Source organism: Lipotes vexillifer, unplaced genomic scaffold (genome assembly GCF_000442215.2).
Source record: "Lipotes vexillifer unplaced genomic scaffold, Lipotes_vexillifer_v1.1 scaffold557, whole genome shotgun sequence".
NCBI lineage: Eukaryota > Metazoa > Chordata > Mammalia > Artiodactyla > Lipotidae > Lipotes > Lipotes vexillifer.
In genome coordinates this window covers 128,256-149,680 of record NW_006789913.1, presented here as the reverse complement: position 1 = coordinate 149,680, position 21,425 = coordinate 128,256, and the positions used below count along the sequence as shown (strand labels likewise).

At 44.6% G+C, this 21,425-nt stretch overlaps 1 protein-coding gene across 4 annotated transcripts in view; it reads right to left on the bottom strand.

The window, feature by feature from the left end:
* CLPB (ClpB family mitochondrial disaggregase) overlaps nucleotides 1–21,425 on the bottom strand; it is a 148,752-nt gene that overhangs the window by 90,784 nt on the left and 36,543 nt on the right. For all 4 annotated transcript variants that reach the window (XM_007463005.1, XM_007463002.1, XM_007463004.1 and 1 more), the window contains one exon: nucleotides 946–1,049. In XM_007463005.1, the coding sequence (XP_007463067.1) occupies nucleotides 946–1,049 (104 nt within the window). The remainder of the gene's footprint in view (nucleotides 1–945; nucleotides 1,050–21,425) is intronic.

Sequence of the window (21,425 nt, the reverse complement as noted above, 5' to 3'; positions counted from 1 at the left end):
TGAAGGGCATCTGTTCCAAGCCTTTTGCGCTCTCCATGAGTTCCTAGAGGATGAGGGACTTGCAGGCTCTCACCTTGAGTTGCTGGTAGAGCTGGCACAGAGCACGGCTGCCTGGAAGCCACAGGGAGGAGAGATCTCAGAACAGCAGGGTAGCCCACACTTACCTTCTAAAGAATGGATTCCCTGCTCCTTGGCGGTCTTGTAAACACTGCTGAAATCATCCCCGAGGTTTGGGTCAGCACCAGCTGCAAGCAGGACCTGCACCACACTGGAAGAAATCAAAAAGACACCAAGTGTCAAAAACAGGAAAGGCCCAGGAAGTAGACACTCAAGATTCTGAGGCATGTTTGGGGACTGGATCTGCCTCTCTCATGCGAGTGGTACAGTGGAGAGAATATGAACTTTACGAGCATCAAAGACAAGGGTAGGAAAGTTGGCTCTGAAACTTTACTGGCTGAGAGGCTCTGGACACGTTATCTAACGCCTCTCTAAGGCTCAGTGTCCAAGACTATAAAATACAAAGTGTTTATTCATCAATTACTTATCAGATGCTTACTATGTTCTAGTCACTGTTCTAGGTGCTAGTGTCCATGCCCTCAAGGAGCTTACAGTCTCTTCTGGGAAGGACAACAAATTAGCATAAAATTACAGTGAAGTGTGATAAAGGCTACTATGGGAGAAGTACCATGTATACCCCCCCCCCCCCCCCCGGTTATGAAATTGGGCCTCTATTATTCCCCAAGACTTGAAGTGACATAAATTATAGAGCCAGAGGGGACTGTGAAGGGCATCTGTTCCAAGCCTTTTGCGCTCTCCATGAGTTCCTAGAGGATGAGGGACTTGCAGGCTCTCACCTTGAGTTGCTGGTAGAGCTGGCACAGAGCACGGCTGCCTGGAAGCCACAGGGAGGAGAGATCTCAGAACAGCAGGGTAGCCCACACTTACCTTCTAAAGAATGGATTCCCTGCTCCTTGGCGGTCTTGTAAACACTGCTGAAATCATCCCCGAGGTTTGGGTCAGCACCAGCTGCAAGCAGGACCTGCACCACACTGGAAGAAATCAAAAAGACACCAAGTGTCAAAAACAGGAAAGGCCCAGGAAGTAGACACTCAAGATTCTGAGGCATGTTTGGGGACTGGATCTGCCTCTCTCATGCGAGTGGTACAGTGGAGAGAATATGAACTTTACGAGCATCAAAGACAAGGGTAGGAAAGTTGGCTCTGAAACTTTACTGGCTGAGAGGCTCTGGACACGTTATCTAACGCCTCTCTAAGGCTCAGTGTCCAAGACTATAAAATACAAAGTGTTTATTCATCAATTACTTATCAGATGCTTACTATGTTCTAGTCACTGTTCTAGGTGCTAGTGTCCATGCCCTCAAGGAGCTTACAGTCTCTTCTGGGAAGGACAACAAATTAGCATAAAATTACAGTGAAGTGTGATAAAGGCTACTATGGGAGAAGTACCATGTATGGTGGGAAACCAAGGGAAGGGATCAAGAAAGGCCTCCCAGAGGACGTGGTATTTAAGGTATTAAAGACTTGGAAGGCTGAGAAGCCAGATCTGGGTTGGTGAAGTGGGAGGACCCAATGCATTTACAAATCTTGGAGGCAAAAGAGCACGAAGCTTCACCTGAAGAAAGCAGAATTGGGGATTTCCCTGGTGGCGCAGTGGTTAAGAATCTGCCTGCTGATGCAGGGGACACAGGTTCCATCCCTGGTCCAGGAAGATCCCACATTCCACGGAGCAACTAAGCCCATGCGCCAAAACTACTGAGCCTGTGCTCTAGAGCCTGTGAGCCACAACTACTGAGCCCGAGCGCCCAGAGCCTGTGCTCTGCAACAAGAGAAGCCACTGCAATAAGAAGTCCGTGCACCGCAATGAAGAGTAGCCCCCACGGACTTCCCTGGTGGCACAGTGGATAGGAGTCCGCCTGCCAATGCAGGGGGCGTGGGTTCATGCCCCGGTCCGGGAGGATCCCACATGCTGGAGTGGCATCGCCCGTGAGCCGTGGCCGCTGAGCCTGTGCGTCCGGAGCTCGACGATGGGAGAGGCCACAGCGGTGAGAGGCCCGTGTACCACAAAAAAAAAAAAACCCAAAAAAACAAAAAAGAGTAGCTCCCTGCTCCCCGCAACTAGAGAAAGCCCACGCGCAGCAACGAAGACCCAACGCATCCAAAAAAAAAAATTGAAAAAAAAAATTAAAAAAAAAAAAAAACCCAAAAAAACAAAAAAGAGTAGCTCCCTGCTCCCCGCAACTAGAGAAAGCCCACGCGCAGCAACGAAGACCCAACGCATCCAAAAAAAAAAATTGAAAAAAAAAAATAAAAAAAAAAAAAGAAGGTAGAATTGGAGTAGAGGGTGTAAGGGGAAGAAAAGTGGGGAATGAGATAAGCCACTGAAGGGATTAAAAGGGAAGTGACGTGGCAACACATGCTTTTCCTCCCTACTTCAAGATATATACATTAAAAAAAATACAAATCATATAGAAATATTAAATTGAAAAATGAAAGTCTTCCCTTATAGCCATCTCCTTAATCTAAATTCTAAGAGTAACCACTATTTATAGTTTGGTGTGTTTCCTTCCAAATCTTTGCTATTAGAAGAATCACTCCTATAGCTGTGTGAGAATGAACTGGAGGGAGTAGGACAAGAGGCAGGAGCCTCCACAGTGAGGTTAAATTAGGTGAATTTATATAGCACCAAGTACAGTGCCTGACCCAGGAATGCTCCATATATGTTAGCTTCCCTTCTATCATGTAATGTTCCTGCTAATACTTTCCTTTTATTCCCTAATTAAAAAAGGTTTGTGTTCACTATAAAAAAAACTCAGAAGATATAGCTAATCAAAAAGAAAAAAATGTTTTAGAATATATAACATCTTTCCAGTTTTTTCAATGTATGCACATTTTTATTTACCAAAAATTGGATCATATATAAACTCTCCCTAAACACACACATACCTCACCCCTTCCATGTCTTAAATATCTGTCTATCACATTGTTTTTAATGACTGCACAGTATTCTACTAAAAGGCTAGTCTATATTTAGCTAATCCCCAATGGTAAAACAATTAGATTATTTTTAATATTTCAATAACAATCTGTTTCCTTTGCATAAATTCCTAAGAGATGAATTTCTAGATCAAAAGTATAAGCATTTTTAAGGCTTTTGATAAATGTTACTAAATTACCTTTCAGAAAGATTGTACCGATTTTTATTTTTACTATCAAAGGAAGAAGGATGAGAGCAACCGCTGTGCCTTTCTTTCACCAAAGCTTTTTCATTATGTGTTAATCTGAACACAGAAAATGGAATCACACTGCTGTTTCAACTTGCATTTCCTTGATTACTAGTGAGGTTGGACTTAAAAAAAATATTTAGCAATCAGTTGTGTTTCTTTTTTCATGAATCACAATTATCAATTTTGTTTTTATTTTCAGGCATAATGTCCTTTGCCTATTTTTCTCTTAGCATGTTCATCTTTTGCTCACTGGCCTTCAAAACTATTAATGCTTTTGAAGGCATAAATGGCAAGCATTTTAAAAAATTACTCTAGGGAATTCGCTGGTGGTCCAGTGGTTAGGACTTGGCACTTTCACTGTCAGGGCCCGGGTTCAATCCCTGGTTGGGGAACTAAGATTCTGGAAGCCTTGTGGCCCAGCCAAAAATAAAAATAAATAAAAATTTAAAAATCACTCTATCATAAATATTAAAAAGCCAACCTACAATTTTAGTTTCTCTCCTTTGTTAGTTTTTCAATATCTGTAGCCAGCAGTATTGCTGGTTTTCCCTGTATCAATTGGTTTGAATTTCATAACCTTCAACAGGCACAGGACCTGCCCAATTATTTGCTGAATGGATGAATGAATTTCAATAACTCCCATGCACACAAACACACAGTCCCCATAGGTAAGTCAAAGAACCAGAATCTATCTCCCACATAGATGAGGTTCTTCTACATCTGATCTAACATGGTCAAGTGAGCCTCCTATGTCTATTCCCCTTACCTAAAAGGATCTTAAGAATTACCTTTTATAGGTAATTTATCTAGGATATGAATTATGATCCCAAAGAGAAATAAGAAGGGTCTCTAAGCACCTAAAATCTATGTCTAAAACTCAGATATTTAACTCACAGCAGAGTCTGTCAGGTTTTCACTTGGAGACTATTTGCTCATAGTTTACACATAGTTTGGATTAAGACTGGCATTAGTCTTCCTGCTTGCCAGAAGATTAAAAGTTAAGAGGGTTCAAAAAGGCTGTTAGAGATGGGCAAACTAACTGCAGGCAGTGAGAAAAATATCTGATAGAAAGGGATGTAGTATGGTACAGAGGTTAAGAACGCTGGCTTTAAAATCAGAGACAATATGAACATCAACATGAATAAAGACATTAATGGATTATCACCCATTGGGTACACTAAGATTCCAAGAGTCCGTATTGAAAATAAGTGAATAAGTCAATGGGAGAGAAGGGAAAGCTCTTCTTTATTGTAGAATGACAAATAATAAATGTAGAACAAATGATGAAATTAGAAAATCATTTTGCAATCATAATTATCAAGGATATTAAGAGTATGCAGCTCAGACTTCCCCAGTGGCGCAGTGGTTGAGAACCCGCCTGCTGGTGTAGGGGACACAGGTTCGAGCCCTGGTCCAGGAAGATCCCACATGCCATGGAGCAACTGGGCCCATGCACCACAGCTACTGAGCCTGTGCTCTGGAGCCTGCAAGCCACAACTACTGAAGCCCGCAAGCCTGGAGCCTGTGCTCCATAACAAGAGAAGCCACTGCAATGAGAAGACCACGCGCTGCAACGAAGAGTAGCTCCCACTTGCTGCAACTAGAGAAAGCCTGTGCGCAGCAACGGAGACCCAATGCAGCCTGCCCAAATAAATAAATACATACATACATACATAAATACTAATGAGTACTGTGATACTCCTAAAGAAGGTTATGGTATACAGCACCCCCAAATTAAAAAAAAAAAAAAAGGAGTATCTAGCTCATATGACTCTGTTAGTGTATGTAATGTGCTTGTACAGTGCCTGACATATAATAAGTGCTCAAAGAGCATTAGTTATCATTACTATGTACCTGACCCTGTAGCTGGGCTGTGGGAAAGTCAAGAGAAGTTTGAACTAAGACACAAATTGGGAAGACAGCATGAAATTTTATAACAAGTATAGGGAGACCTCGGTTCAAATCAAAGCTCTATCATTTACTGACTGTGATCTTGGACAAGCTACTATACCTCTGGGACTCCATTTCCTTACTGGAATAACAGATAATGATGTCTCCCTTGTAGGTTATAAGTATGTGAAACCACAGTGCCTGGCACATCAAAGGAGATCCACAAATATGAGCTCTCTTCTCTGTGTCCCTATAATCTTAGTGATAATAACACAAATCTGGGCTGAAGTGGGCTCTAGATCTATACCTAATCACCCCCAGGACTCATGTTGGCATAGCCCTGTGTTAAGAAGGCAGCTCTTGGGCTTCCCTGGTGGTGCAGTGGTTGAGAGTCCACCTGCCGATGCAGGGGATGTGGGTTTGTGCCCCGGTCTGGGAAGATCCCACATGCCGTGGAGCGGCTAGGCCTCTGAGCCATGGCCGCTAAGCCTGCGCGTCCGGAGCCTGTGCTCCACAACGGGAGAGGCCACAACTACCATATGACCCAGCAATCCCACTACTGGGCATATACCCCGAGAAAACCATAATTCAAAGAGTCATGTACCACAGTGTTCATCGCAGCACTATTTACAATAGCCAGGACATGGAAGCAACCTAAGTTTCCATCGACAGATGAATGGATAAAGAAGATGTGGCACATATATACAATGGAATATTACTCAGCCATAAAAAGAAACGAAATTGAGTTATTTGTAGTGAGGTGGATGGACCTAGAGTCTGTCATACAGAGTGAAGTAAGTCAGAAAGAGAAAAACAAATACTGGATGCTAACACATATATATGGAATCTAAAAAAAAAAAAAGGTTCTGAAGAACCTAGGGGCAGGACAGGAATAAAGACGCAGACATAGAGAATGGACTTGAGTGCACGGGGAGGGGGAAGGGTAAGCTGGGACGAAGTGAGAGAGTGGCATGGACATATATATACACTACCCAGTGTAAAATAGCTAGTGGGAAGCAGCTGCATCTCACTGGAGATCAGCTCGGTGCTTTGTGACCACCTAGAGGGGTGGGATAGGGAGGGTGGGAAGGAGATGCAAGAGGGAGGGGATATGGGGATATATGTATACGTAAAGCTGATTCACTTTTGTGATACAGCAGAAACTAACACATCATTGTAAAGCAATTATACTCCAATAAAGATGTTAAAAAAAAAAGGCAGCTCTTCTATATTCTGCACAAGTTGGCTTGTTTTAAAATCTACGTGAGAAGGGCTTGTCGATCTAAACTCAAAGGGACATAATTTGGTTAATCCTCAGATGCTGTGTCCAATCACCATTCAATCACACCCCCTCCCATGGCAAGCTGTCCCTCCAGGCAGCTAGTGTCACTAACTGTGCTACCTGGGCCTCTCCAGGTTCCTGAGTATTGATTTCATCTGTCCAATTTGCAGGCTGCAAGACGTGTGCAAGCAACCAAGTATGCTGCCCTTCGCCCCAAAGGGCAGACAGTGGTCTGGCAGGATGGGGAGAGGAAAGTGACTAGGCTAAGCCCTGGGGCTGCTAACCCAATCAAAAGGAATGGGCAATTCACTTCACAAACTTGGAGGACAAAGTGGGAGAGCATCCAAGTTAGTGACTCATTCTGCAATCCTGGAGAAGATTCCTTTCACTTTTAATTAACTCAAAAGGCAGCAGCCCCACTGTGGGGTATACCTAGGACTAAAGGAACTGTGGCTGCTCAGTGGCCAAGAGTGGCACCAAACACCTTACCAGATAGCTAGTAAGCTTTTTATGCCCAAGAGCTATCTCATACTTAAAAAGCTTATAACCCAGAGTTCCACAGGGATCAGGCCCTTTTTGGAGAAGCCAGCCCAGATCAGGCTAAAGGACTACATGACTATGGTTAGCCCTGATGATGAAAAGAACTTCGTGGACCAATGGGATGTAGGAGGGTAGAAACAGAGTAGGAGGCTAGCCAGGTAAGAGAAAGCTAAGGCAAGGCTGGTGAGAACAGGCTTAGCAGAAGGCCAGGCCCAGGGAGTGTCAAGAAGTTCATAGTCAAAACAGAGCCAAGGGCCAGAGACCAGGCAGCAGAGATGTGAGGCAGAGAGTAAAAAGCCAGGTCAGATGTCAAGGACTAGAGGCAAAGGGGAACAGCAGACCACAAAACAAGTAAGCAACCAGAAACCAAGAAACACACTGGTATCAGAGGTCAAGACAAGGCAAAAGAAGCAGACACCAGGGGCAGCAGTGAGGAGACTTCACAAATGAAGAGATTTCTGCCTCTTTGACATTTTTTGCTGAAGCAGAAACAAATCCCCCAATTCAGAACTGTATCTGGGAGAAGGTGACGTACACAAGATTGTGAGTTGGCCCACCTGGCTGACAAGGGGACTACAGGATCTGATGGCACAAAGGGAGGCAGGTACTGCTATCCGAGGTGATCCACCAAAGGAAAACTAGGGCCGCCCCTCTGTTCTGGCGTTGGCATACTGGCTGTCACTTGGGAGGTTTGGGTTTAGGTATCACTATCTTAAATTGGAGTAGCTGGTGCTAAATGGGCAGTGAAGTGTATGGGCTAGGCCTTCATGGTCTTAATAGCTGGGTTAAAGGGGACAGAGTACACCAACCCACTCATTTATGTTTTTCTATAACACACTCAAAGGAACTATGCTGACTACTCCAGAGGTTCTCACCGGACAAAGGCTTACAAACATCAGCAATTCTCTCAGCCACCTCAGGACTTGGCCTCTGGTGGTCTGTGGAAAGATATGCCTACCAATGTCAGTATCAACCTCAAAGGCTAGAGATAATCTCCAGATACCCTACTTCCAATACTAATCTGGAGAGTCAGAGAATGTCTACAGCCCAGGAGGATGGGGGTTTAGAGTTGGCCTTTAGTGACTTGGCTCTGGTAGCAGTACTTGCCCTCCTGTGTGTCCATCAGAATCTACTCTGGTCTTATCTCTGCCCAAGTGAGCTGACTCACCAAAAAGACTGGGCTTTGTGAATACTGAGGGTGAAGGTTGTGAGGGATAGTATCCAGCTGACAGGTTGGCAGAGAAGCAGCAATAGGGCAGAGCTGGCCAGGCCAGGGATGGGAGGCACTGCAGGCCTGGAAATCTGGCTAATCAGAAATGGTCAGGTCTTAAAGATTGGCCTTAGGTAGGGAGCAGAATGCAGGTCCAGAGCCCGAGACCTTGGTAAGAGTTACACATGTGAGTAGGAGTGGTGAGCTCTGAGCCCAGGCTGAGAGCTGTTTTCTTTCTGCTTATTTTACTGCCTGCTGATACAAGTATCTATTTTTTCAAGGGTACAGTAGGGCTAAGTAGGAGGAAGATAGCAGTCTAATAATAAGAGCTAGCATTTGTATATACCTCCTACATGCTAGGCACTATTTTAAATACTTTATATATACTAACATCTAATCTTCACAACAACCCTATGAGGGAGGTTAAACAGAAACTGAGGGGTAAGTAACTTGTCCAAGGTCACTCAGCTGTAAGGAGCAGAGGTGGGATTCAAACCAGGGCAGTCTGGCTACCAAGCCCATGTCCTTATCACTCTGCTACATGGCCTCTCACTTCCCTGTGTTGACTCCCAGGTAGCTAACAGTCTGTAGAAGCACTATGCCTCAACTCAAGTTTTAGCAACAAGGCTAGGATCAGGAAGCCCAACAGAAAAATGAGGCAAGGATATGAACAGTTAATGCCCAGAGGAGGAAAAACACAAACAAGATGATTAAGTATATGAAGAGATCCTCAAGCTTGTGTGTGATTAGAGAAAGGAAAATTTTAAAAAATGAGACAGAATTTTATTGGGAATTTGGGATTGACATGTACACACTGCTATATTTAAAACAGATACCCAACAAGGACTTACTGTAAATTAATTAATTAATTTAAAAAAATGAGATAGAACTTCAAGTTAACACACTGGCAAAAAGTGAGAAATCTGAAAAATGCCCAGTGTTGGTGAAGACATGGGGATCTCAGATTCTTCATGCACTGCCAGGGGACAGACTGGTGTAGCCATTCTGGAAGCCAGTCTTGTAATATTTGTCATGTTAAAGTACCTTACCCTATGACCCAGAACTTTGCTCCTGATTCTTACACAGGTCTATAGAGGGCAACATGGGAGATGTTCACCACATATTTTGTGGCAGTGGGGAGTTGCAGGCAATCAAGTGTCCATCACTGGGGGAACAGGCAAGTTAAATGTGGTAGACACATGATATGAAACATGATGCAGCAGTCAGAGCAACAGGCTGGATACACGTGCAGCAACATGAATAGATGATTTTTAAAAAGGGGTTGATTCCCTGCCACCTACTATTATTCATTAATTGAAGTTGACCATCTGTTCTAAAAATTTATTCCTTCAGGGAGTCTCTCAATTGCAGAACTCTAATTCCCATGCTGATCTAGTGATCTTGGGGTCTGAAGAATTAAGGACCCAGTGAAAACAATGAACTCCCCGAAGTACACCAAAGGCCATCATGCAGGCCCCTCCTACTGGTTCAACTGGTTAATGCTCATTCACCTTTAGGGCTCCTCAGTGACACAGTCACCAACTCAACTGAGGCTTCTCCGACTCCCAGCCTGGGTCCACACCCTCCCTCTTTGCACAGAATCCAGTACCTACTCCTGTGGAAGGTGGCCCTCACCATATTATGTCGTGATTGCCTGTCTACTTTTACTTGCCCTTTCCAGTAGATCACGGGGCAAGAGCCATGTCTCAACCTTCTTTCCCAGCTCCTTGCCCAGTGCCTGGATCACAATAAGTGGTCAAGAGATGATTTCTGAATCACTGTATGAAAAAATGAAGAATGAATAAATGAAATAATTATTTTATTTGGTGAGAAATGGGGAAGAAAGGTGGAACGCAACTGTCTCAGCCCTGCCCAGCCTTCCCTCACCTGAGGGTCCGAACTGGGCTGCAGGCAGCTTAGCTGTGGAAAACTTCTATCTTCCTCTCCTGAGCACTAAGCCCTTCCTGCCCTCCACCAGGCAGTTCCCAAACAAAGCTGAGGAAAAGAACGGGAGGGTGGTCCCTAAGCAGCAGCTCCTGGGACTCACAGAACTCCCTTTGGAACAACAGCCCCCACCAGGCAAGTTCTAACTTGCTGATCAGGTTTGTAATTTGATTAGATGTGGGAGCACACATAGGAAGTTGGCTCACATGGACCTTGATGAGCTCCTGCTTTCAGGACAGTGGGGCGTCACAGTGCACAGGAGGACAGTTACATCGATTGGCTTTCTGCTCTCAGTGGCCGGAGGGGCTTTGGGTCATCACATTGTTTAGGAAAGACGGAGGAAACCTGTGGTGTGAGCTGAGGCCTAAGCTGGGCGAGGCACGTGTCAAAGGCGGCTGGAGAGCAGCTGGAGTTGGTGAAGCAAGAAGGGCAGTGATCCCAGCTCCAGGTCATCCCCACACAATGTGGAGCTTCAGAAGAAGCTCCTCCGACTCCTCCTCCCCTCTACCCCCCACATGCAAGCACAGGGTCACTGTGTCCCAAGGAAAAGACAAAGAGTTGACCTATTCTCAACCCAGAGCACACCTCGATGAGGGGAGAAAGCAAAGAGGTCACAGGTCAGGAGGTTTGCTGGAAAGTCAAATGAGCTATGGATCATTCAGTCTACTGGTTGGTCTACAGGCGGTCGGGAAAGCGGGGTGGCCCGACCAAAGGCACTGCCCTGTGTTGAATCTAGAGGTCCTGTGGTGTGGAGGCATGAGCTTGGTGGGGGGCAGGATGGGAAGGCAGTTTTCTTTTCTTTTTTGGGGGGTGGGGTACAGTTTTCTTTTTAAAGCCAGCTTCCTTGGGAAACAAACTAAAGATTAGGGAGGAAGCAAGGAAGGTACCTGTGTAGAAAATGTGCCCCAGTTTCCTCGAATGAGGATGTTATTTTTGTTTACTTCCCTCAAAAGGTAAAGATCAATAATCACAATAAAGCAGCCACGGTGGGTTGAGCACTTTACATTTACTATTCCAGATTCTTATAACCACTTGCAATAAGGTACTAGTCAATTTTACAAATGAATAAACTGAGGCTCAGCGAGATAACATGAGTTATCCAAGTATACACATTAAATAAGCACAGGAATCATGATTCAAATCCATGTGTCTGTCTGGGGCCAAACCCAGTGCACATTCCCCTAAACCACACTGGTTCTCACCCATCTGACCATCCATTAGTCTGTCATAATATCCCATAGTCGCTGGGCCCTTACTATGTACCAGGGACAGTGATATTTTCAGATGGTCATAACAGCTAGCTGGGATAAGAGGGAGTCTGATTCAGAGGGACAAGGGTCAAAATCAGTAGAGGGCTCAGACCAGGTGAGATAATTTGGGCAAGGCTTAAGGAAGGCAGGGCACGTTAAGCAGAGGGCCAAGGAATCGAGATTACCCATCACAGGATTTCCAGGACAATCCCAATTTCATATCCTTAGCCTAGTTCTAAATATACTTCCATTATCTTTCAATCTGTGGTTCACAACACACAGTCGCCAAACCGATGGGGCAGTGTGGTCAAGCCCTGGTTATTAGGGATTCTTTCCACAGTATAGGTTAGACTAGGCTCTCCCTAGGCAAATGATCCATAAGAGCATGTTGAGGCTGGTACATCTCCTAGACGTACTATGCACTAGGCATTGCAGTAAGCAGTCTTACATGCATGTTAATCTTCGCAACCACCCTATGCTGAGGCAGATGCTATTATTGTTCCTACTTTGCAGATGAGGAAACAGCTGTTCAGAGGTAGATCTAGGTTTTAAACTCAGGCCCTCTTTCCAGAGCTCTTGTTCCTCACCACTCTGCCACACACAACTAGACTGTGCTCCCCAAAGTAAGGACTGTGCCTGGCCATCTGTTCCCTTGTACATAGGCTGCAGTATGGGCCAGTGAATATTCTTTGAATCAATTCACTTCTAAGGCCTTAACACTGCACTGTTGATGCACACATTGAGTTTTCAGTCAGTTCCTGGGCTTTATTTGCTAGTATTGCTAGAGTGGGTCTCCTTGGATTTTACAGTTGGTTTTTGGTTTTAACTGTAGACTGAAACACTTGTCCCTATTAATTTTTATCACCACAGATTTAACCATTGCTCTAGCCCACGGAGTTCTTTTTTCACATCCTTGACTCTTTCACCTAACATATCAACTACCTCTAAGCTTCATTTAATCTGCCCATTTGGTTGGCATTTATCAATGGTCTCACTAGAATCAGTGATATGACTAGTGAATAGGACAGACCCCTGTGGCTCACCAGTACAGTCTGCTTTCCAGTCTGATATCCATTCATATATAAACAATGAACCAGATCATTCACCATTCATTAGTTTGACCAAACATTTGCCACATCATATTTTATTCATGTGGATATTATGAGAGACAGCCAAATACCTTGCTGCAACCCAGACACACCTACCATATTTACTGTATATTCCTGACCCACCAAGCTGGCACCCCTATTTAAATAAGCACAGAGTGGGTCTGGTCTTTAAAGAGGAGGTGCAGGAGTGGACCATACCACAGTCCCTAGAAATGGAACACCCTTCCCCAGGCTGCTGAACTGGATGAGCACTGGATGCTCTTTTCATCCCAACTGATCTTCTCCATGAAGACAGCACTGAACACAGAACCCCGGGATGGGATATAGCGCTGGAGAAGGGGGTGGGTACCCTGAGACTGTCAGTTTAGGCAAATGAGCTGACATCACTTTCCAAGGAGCACTGTCTGGGTGGCCTGAGGTCAAGGTATGTGTCTGCCAAACTAGAAACGGGTGCATGCTGGACTTGGAATATCATTACTACGAAACAGGATTATCTTGAGCAATGATTCTAAATGGGATTAGAAATGACTCTCTGTTACTCAGAGATAATCAACCACAGCAGTGGTGGGAGAGACATCAAGCTCGGCACACTTTTCTGGGGGCATGGTGCTGGCATTCCGGGCACCTGGCCAGCACGCTCACCCGCCCTTCCTTGCTGGGAAATACTGGGAACTGTTCTTCACTAGGCAGCTGCGGCCACCTGGGACGAGAGCAAGCTCCACATCAAAGTGCCCTGCTTTGGGGTCCCATGTTCTAGGCCCAGCTTCTTAGATGAAAAGGAGTGGAAAAAGAATCTCCAAAGCCCTACTGCTTCTGCATCACCCATCAGATACTGGTGAGAGGCAAGTAATACCCCCACTCCATCAAAGATAGGCTTACCTGCAGGAAATTCACTAACTTCCTGAGGTCACCAATCAGCAGCAGCAGTGTTAGTCATAATAATAATTAAGACACTACCACTACTACTATACAACTATTAACTAAAGTAGCAAACTTTTATCAAGTGCTTACTATGTGGCAGGCATTAGTCTAAACACTTTACATATATTTACACATTTAAAGTAGCTCAGCTTATTATCTCCATTTTATGGCTGAGGAAACAATCACAGATAAGTGAAAGAACTTGCCAAGGTAGATGACTAGTAAGAGGAAGAGACAGCTTGGATGTGAATCCAGGTTGGCCAGCTCTAGAGCTCGCAGCTCTACCACATGCCAGACAGTTACAGCCTGAGAGGACCATGGTCGGTGCTGGATAAGGCTTTCCTTTACCCTCACTGGTCCCCAGACCCTGCCAGTGCCCCCTACTAACTCTGCTGCATCCCTACTTTTTTACTTTTAGGAGCCTATGCTCACAATGGTGCTTATTCCAGAAATGCTGTCTTTCTACTCTCCACCTCTACCAACCAAAATCCTGTCCGTCTTTCAAGGCCCACCTCATGTGAAAGGGCCTCCTTTCATGATTAACCCCCACCCCAGCACTCTAGGCTGGTCTTCTCTGGGTACTGACCACATTCTGCCTCAATCTACCATTAAAAGGAGGCTTGTTTTATCCCTTTTCTGAAAGCTTTTTTGAAGACAAGGAGAGTAGTTTGTCAGTTTTTGGATTTCTCAAAAAATCATCCAGCACATAGTGGGTCATCAAGAAACCCTGACTGAATTGACTTGACTCCTGGTCTTGGCACCCCTTGATTCACTGCATGGCTTTGCTCCCCGCATCTTCCCTACCCAGGTAGTATAGTCCAGTGGAGAGAATAAGGGTTTGGCGTTCAGAGGGACCTGACTTCAAATCCTGGCTCCCCCTTTCACTTTTTTTTTTTTTTGCGGTACGTGGGCCTCTCACTATTGGGGCCTCTCCCGCTGCAGAGCACAGGCTCTGGACGCGCAGGCTCAGCGGGCATGGCTCAGCGGGCATGGCTCATGGGCCCAGCCGCTCTGCGGCATGTGGGACCCGCCCGGACCGGGGCGCAAACCCGCGCCCCCTGCATCGGCAGGCGGACTCCCAACCACTGCGCCACCAAGGAAGCCCTCCCCCTTTCACTTACTGGACAACCTTAGGCAACTCTGAGCTTCATTTTCCCTATCTGTAAAATAGGGATAATAATCCCCCCCATTTTAGGATTGCAGTGAGGATTAGAGCCAACATGGGAAGTATTCGACATGGGCCTGGCACACAGAAGACACCCAGTCAACCACAGCCATCATCATCACTATAGTCAGGAGATCAGATAGCACAAAGCCAGCCTCCTCGGGCCGAAGGAAGCACCACTCTGCAGCAAGCAGCCAGGCTGAGAACAGGCTGGGGACCTTGGGAAGAGACTGTAGGCCTCCAAAGCAGGCTAGACCTCCATGTTGTTAGGTCCCCTGGTACCTACATTAAAGCACAGGTACTGGGGTTCTCTACCTGCTCTGCCTCTGGCCAGCCAGCAAGGAAGAAGAGGCTGCCCCAGTCCAGCTGCAAGAGAAGCATCAGCTCTTTGCTCTAAGAACACTTGTGGAGCTGTCGGCCACACAGAGAGGCCTGTAAAACCTCTCCTGCAGGTCAGCTATCTGGCTTGGGTTGCTGGGTTCTTAAAGATAGGATTTAATGCCCCCCCGCCGCCCCTTAGTAAGGTGGAGGGAAAATAAGCAAATGCTAAAAATAAATGACTGCTATGAGAGGGAATTAAATGGTCTTCAGCCGAGGATGGCGGCATTTTAAAATTAACAAAGCCCAGGTACCACATCCAGGAAGGCCTTGGCAAATGCGTGTTATCCACTCATTAGCTCAGCTCCTCAGGGATCCCAGCCAAGCAGAGAAGGCAGTGCCGGGAAGCAGTCCTTCCGATGCTGATGAAATGCACTCCGGGAGCAAAAGCAGAAGGAGGGAGGGAGACTCTTGTGGGGAATTTCAAACAGTTCTGCTGGAGCTTCCTTCTCTGTCTGGCAGTCTCACTTCTCTGAGGCAGGGGCTTTCAAGGCAACCAGCAAGCCCAAGTGGACTCAAATCTGAACCTCCCCCCCACCACCCCACTGTTTCAGGATCTTTGGTTCCTGAAGCTCCACAATGGCCATACTATTTAGGTGGTCCTCCCTGCGTGGCAGTCCAGGGACAAGGAAACCAAGAATGATGTGGGATGAGAGGCAAGCTCCCAGTCCCGAACCCTGCACCTTCTCCTCGCCATAAAGAACCATATGACACTTTGTGAGCCCACTGTATACCACTCATAAGGTGAATTTATCACTATTCATCAGTAAATCTACTTCATGACATCACGAACCGTGTGAACCCACAAATCTTTATTCTCTACTAACAATAAGAATATATAGTACTCCAATGTAAGATACCATCAACTATAAGAATTCAAAACATTCCAGGTGACCATAAACAGTATGAATTCATTTTAACTCTACTAACAGGAATTCTCAGTACACCAAAGGTCGCAATTCACAGTGAAAATATAGAGAGAGATGGTGGTTTTTTGAAAACTTTTTAAAAGTCTGTTTATTGAAGTATCATTTATGCATAGTAAAATTCATCCTTTTAAGTTGTACAGTTTGCTGAGTTCTATGACCACCACTATAATCAACACTTAGAGTATTTCCATCACCCCAAAAGTTCCATTGGGCCCTTCCTCCCCCTCCTAAACCCTAGCAGCCACTAACCTGATTTCCATCCCTATAGTACTGCCTTTTCCAGACTGTCATATAAATGGAATTATACAGCAGGTAGCTTTTCATGTCTGGCTTTAACTTAGCATAAGGCTTTAAAGATTTGACCATGTTGTTACCTGTACAAGAAATTTGTTCTTTTTTTACTGCGGAGTAGTCCACTGTATGGATGTACCATAATTTGTCCATTCACCAGACGATGGACATTTGGGTGATTTCAAGTTTTTGGTGATTATGAATAAAGCTACTATAAATATTTGCATACAGGTCTTGTTGTAGATGTATGTTTTTATTTCTCATGGACAAATGTCTAGGAGTTGGTATTGCTGGTCTGTACCAGCAATGATAAATGTATGTTTTACCTTTATAAGAAACTGCTGAAGTGTTTTCCAAAGTGGCTATACCATTATGAATTCCTATCAGCAGGGATGACAACTGTTCTGCATCCTTATCAGCACTTGGTATTGTCAGTTTTTAAAATTTTGGCCATTAGAATAGGTGTGTAGTGGTATCTCATTGTGATTTTAACTTGGATTCCCCTAAATGCTGAGTATCTTTCACGTGCTTATTTGCCATCAATCTCTTCTTTGGTGAAGTGTCTGCTCAAATCTTTTGCCTATTTTTAAATATTGGGCTATTGGGACTTCCCTGGTGGCGCAGTGGTTAAGAATCCACCTGCCAATGTAAGGGACATGGATTCGATCCCTGGTCTGGGAATATCCCATGTGCCGTGGAGCAACTAAGCCCGTGCGCCACAACTACTGAGCCTGCGCTCTAGAGCCTGTGAGCCACAACTACTGAGCCCGCATGCCACAACTACTAAAGCCTACACACCTAGAGCCCGTGCTCCACAATAAGAGAAGCCACCACAATGAGAAGCCCGCACACCACAACAAAGAGTAGCCCCCACTCGCCGCAACTAGAGAAACCTGCGCGCAGCAACAAAGACCCAACGCAGCCAAAAATAAATAAATAAATTTATTTAAAAAAATTGGGCTACCTTTTAATTACTGATTTGTAAGAGTTCTTTATATCTTCTGGATACTATTCTTTCATCAGACATGTTTTGACAGCTTCTTTTTTGAGGAATTAGAATTAATACCATTTTTCTTCCAAACCACTATCCCCTGGATATACATGCTGATGAAGAAAACAGGACAGACTTCAATTTTCAATTTACAAATACCTTAGTGTCATTGGACAAAGGGTCAAGCAGTACTCAGTACCTGTTAAAACTCATGAGACTATTTTTACCTCCATGATGAGCGCCCAACCACCATTAGCCTTTAAAGAAAGCTACATCTGGAGAAGTGGCTGTCCTATAAATAGCTTTTGCCCCCCAGGCTCTGCACCTCCCAAAGCCCTGTTCTGGTCCGCCAGGCTCTTGGAATGGTCAACAGTCGTCACACTCCATTGCTGGCCATTGTCCACTGGGAAAGGTAGGAGGCTCCCAATCCACCCCTCAGTGAAAGAGCAAACAGTGGGGCCTGTGGCTGCCTGGACATCAAAGTAGAGCAAACAGGCCTGGCAGGCCCTGCCTCTCCGCCTACACATCCTGCAAATGCCATCTGAAGGAGCATCCCTGAGGGGGTCATGACTTTCAGCTTGTCACAGCACACATCAAAGTTTGCACCACACACGAACTGGGTGCATGGGTTCGAATCAAGTTGCCCAAGAGCGGATACTCAGCCATTGTGTCCAGTTTTAATCCCGTGTTTTCCCAAGTAATTAAGCCTTCTTGCTTATGAACTTGTGACTAAGTAAAGCATCACTGAGAGGTTGTAACATCAAAGTGCCTTCCACCGTCTGTCCATGTTTAGTAAAATTGGATTTCTTTCCCTTCTTAAAGAAAAACTAATTGAATTTAGCTGAAGGCTGGGTATATTTGCACGAGCCAGTAGAGGCTGTGCTAAGTCACAGTGGTCATCCTGGGACCCTGTGGCTTAGCGTTTAGCTGGGCTGGGTCAGAGTGCGACACGGAATGAGGCACCCAGACTCAGGCTAAACAAGTGCCCGTGGCATGAGGCTTATGGAGGGCTCACTGTGGAGAAGGGGCCAGCCCCCGCCAACTACTCCTCAAGTCAACACTATACCCAAGCTGTTACTAGGCTGGCAAAAGGATTGTCCTAGCAGAATGTTGGTAAATCTTTGGCAGGAGGGCTACTGAAGACAATGGCCATCACAATGCTCGAGTCCTTGATGTCAGCAGTCCAAGTAAGCTTCTTAAGGCAAACGCTGTGATGCTTACTTAGTATCTGAATCCCCTTTAGCCTAGCATATTAGCACCTGACACAGTCTAGTTTTTAAAAAAGTCTGCTGGATGCATAACATGATAACATAAAGGTATGTCAGCACAAAGTTCCTCTCTTCTGAAGAACCAAAACTCTCTGTATCCCTTTTTTGCCCTGCTTGTCAGGAAACTTCAAATTAAATTCATACTCGATTCCACTAATTACCTGATTTACAGTGAGTACAGCCTGGTCCCATTTATGTAAAATTAGACACATAGATATAGATATAGGTATAGTGATCAGTCTCTAGGTAGAGGGGATTCAGTTGACGGCTACTTTCTTCTCTATATTTTCTTTACAAAAACAATAAACCTATTTTTGGAAAAGAAAATCTCTAGTTCAATCCTGATAAAATTATCTTTCCTTTTACCAATATGATTTCTGATCTTGATCCAGTTTTAACTCTCCTGTGTACATTTATATTTGTATTTTGATTTAAGTCACCTTAAACCCTTTTTGTAAATAAAAGGAGGGAATAAATTATAAATAAGTTCCCATGCATATTTTTAACATTTTGTTCTATAACACTGTATTTTCTGTTCAAAATTAAACAAAATAGCACTCTACTATTCAAAATTAAATAAAATAATAAATACATATATAAATAAAGGTTCACAAGAAGATAATCTCCTTAAGTATAGAGACTACTGTGCTCATATCCCCAAGGACTTAACACATTAAGCAGCCAGACACTAAAGGCAGTTGAGGGTGAAACGACTGGGCTTCTCTCAGGATATCTCCTTTGAGCTTGTGGGCTGCCAACATTCTAAAGGAGGTGAAGGTTCTCTACTTTCAGCCTTGAATCACGGGGTGCTGTCCCTCTACTCGCCCTTGATCCAAACCCATTTCAAAGGTGGTGGCACTTCAGGCCTGGCCAGTATGATTCCAGAAGGGTTTGGTGACTGATGAGATGAGAATCAGCACACTTCTAATACAGAAAAACTTATTGGCAGATTGTGCTGGGATGGACAAAAAAATCCTTCAAGACCACTCCCATGGCACCTTACCAATGAGGCCTACCCACACTGGCATTCCCTTTTACCAGATTCTACTTTTCCTTTTTTTCCATTAGCACTTCTTATCTTCTAATATATAGTTTACTTATGCATTGTATTTATTGTTTATTGTCTGTCCCTGCCTCTCTCTACCCAGGGACCACCACTTGTACAGAAATAAGCTCTTTGAGGACAGGGATATTTGTCTGTCAAGAACAGTGCCTGGGAAACAGTAGGTGCCAAACAATTTTTGTGATATGAATAAATAAAGCCAACCTGACAGTATGCTGTTTTCTATAAAAATCTGTCCTCACTGGGTACCGGAAGGAAGAGGAGGGCACAAAATAGAAGCTTAAAACACCAATAATTAGTTCTAGGAACCGAGTACATACAAGCCAACACTCTCACTTTGCTCAATGAGCATCACTGATTTGCTAATGGCCCTGGATAAAGACAGAGCAATCAGTTAAACTAACAACTCATTAGATTCAGAGAGAACTGTCCTCAAAGCACATCTACTAGCTATGTGCTCACTGATTGGCAGTACTCTTAAGTATAGTGTTAATTCCTATTCTGTCTCAATGCTGATAAAACCAAACATAGAAGGGCACATACCCCCTCCCTTTCCTCCACCACTGGTTACCTCTTGCAGATGGAGATACCTGCAAGCTGGGAAAGACTGGTGGGTGGGGGTGGAGGCAGGGGAGGGGGGTTATAAGTGGTAGAATAAGCACATGTGTGTTTGTGTGTAGAGGTCTAAGGTCTAATGCGAGCAGCAGAGAATAACATCTCACCATTTGTAACCTGTAGCACATACATTATCTCATTTGATTCTCACAAGAATATAGTAAGAATCTATCTGCTCTGCGGTGAGATTCAGTCCCCTCACCCCCTCCGCTTTGATAATATCCTGTCCACACTGCTCTGATATCATTGATTACACTATACTCTGTTTCTCTACCTGCCTGTCTTTTCCACATTAGACCACGAGCTCCCAAGGCCTCTGATTCCCCAGTGATTAACATAGAGCCTGGTTCAGAGTAAATATCTACCAAATGTTTGTAGAAATAGTTGATTTCAGGTGAAGAAACAAGGTGTTCATAGAATTTTGAAATTCAACTAAGGGTCAGAGCCAGGACTGGATTCCAGGCTCTCAACTGTAGAACCTATTTACATTAATTTTTCTTTAAAGACTATGTGCTTAGAGCTAAAGAGGCAAATAAGGAGAAAGAGTGCTGAGATCAGGTTCACAACAGAGCAGCAGAGAAGAGAGAACTCTCTCAGTACAGCTAAGTCTCTCAGCCAGTCTGAGGCAGTGCCTCCCCGACATTATAAAATACCTGTTTGGTTGATTTCCATGGCCAGTACTCGCAGATAAAATCCTTAAAGATCTGCTTGAAGGGAAAATGAAAATTTCCACCTCCCACTATCAATGCCAGTGGCTGTTACTAAAGCACTCAGTCTGCTTGCTTTGAAAGTATCTCTTTTTGCTCTTTTTCAATCAATTCTTTTGCATAATCACAGCTAGAGACTGTGATGTAATGGCAGCATCCAGTCCAAGCCCTGGATCTGGCAGTGGGAGGCAGCAGTGAGGTACAGTAAAACACACAAACTCTGCAGGCAGTCAGACCAGGTTCTAAATTCTATCTGTGTGACCTCAGACAAATCACTTTACCTCTTTAGGCTTCAGTTTTCTCAGCTGCAAAATGAAAAATAATAATATATATCTTGTGGGTGGTTGTAAGAAGTAGAGATAACTCTATACAAAGTAGACTGTTTCAATCTTTACACAACAGCTGCATGCTAGGGGAATGGGGAAGCATATAGGAAAACAGCAGGGCCTCCAATGAGAGGGAAGGAACACCCCCACCTGCCCTAGTTTATACCAGAACTTCCAAAGGAACAGCCCAATGGAGCCCTTGCTGGGGACAGTGACTGCAGACTGCTCAACGTGAATAATGATAACGTAATCATGATGATAACTTGCACATGTACACTTAACCACTTACAACAGGCTTTCGA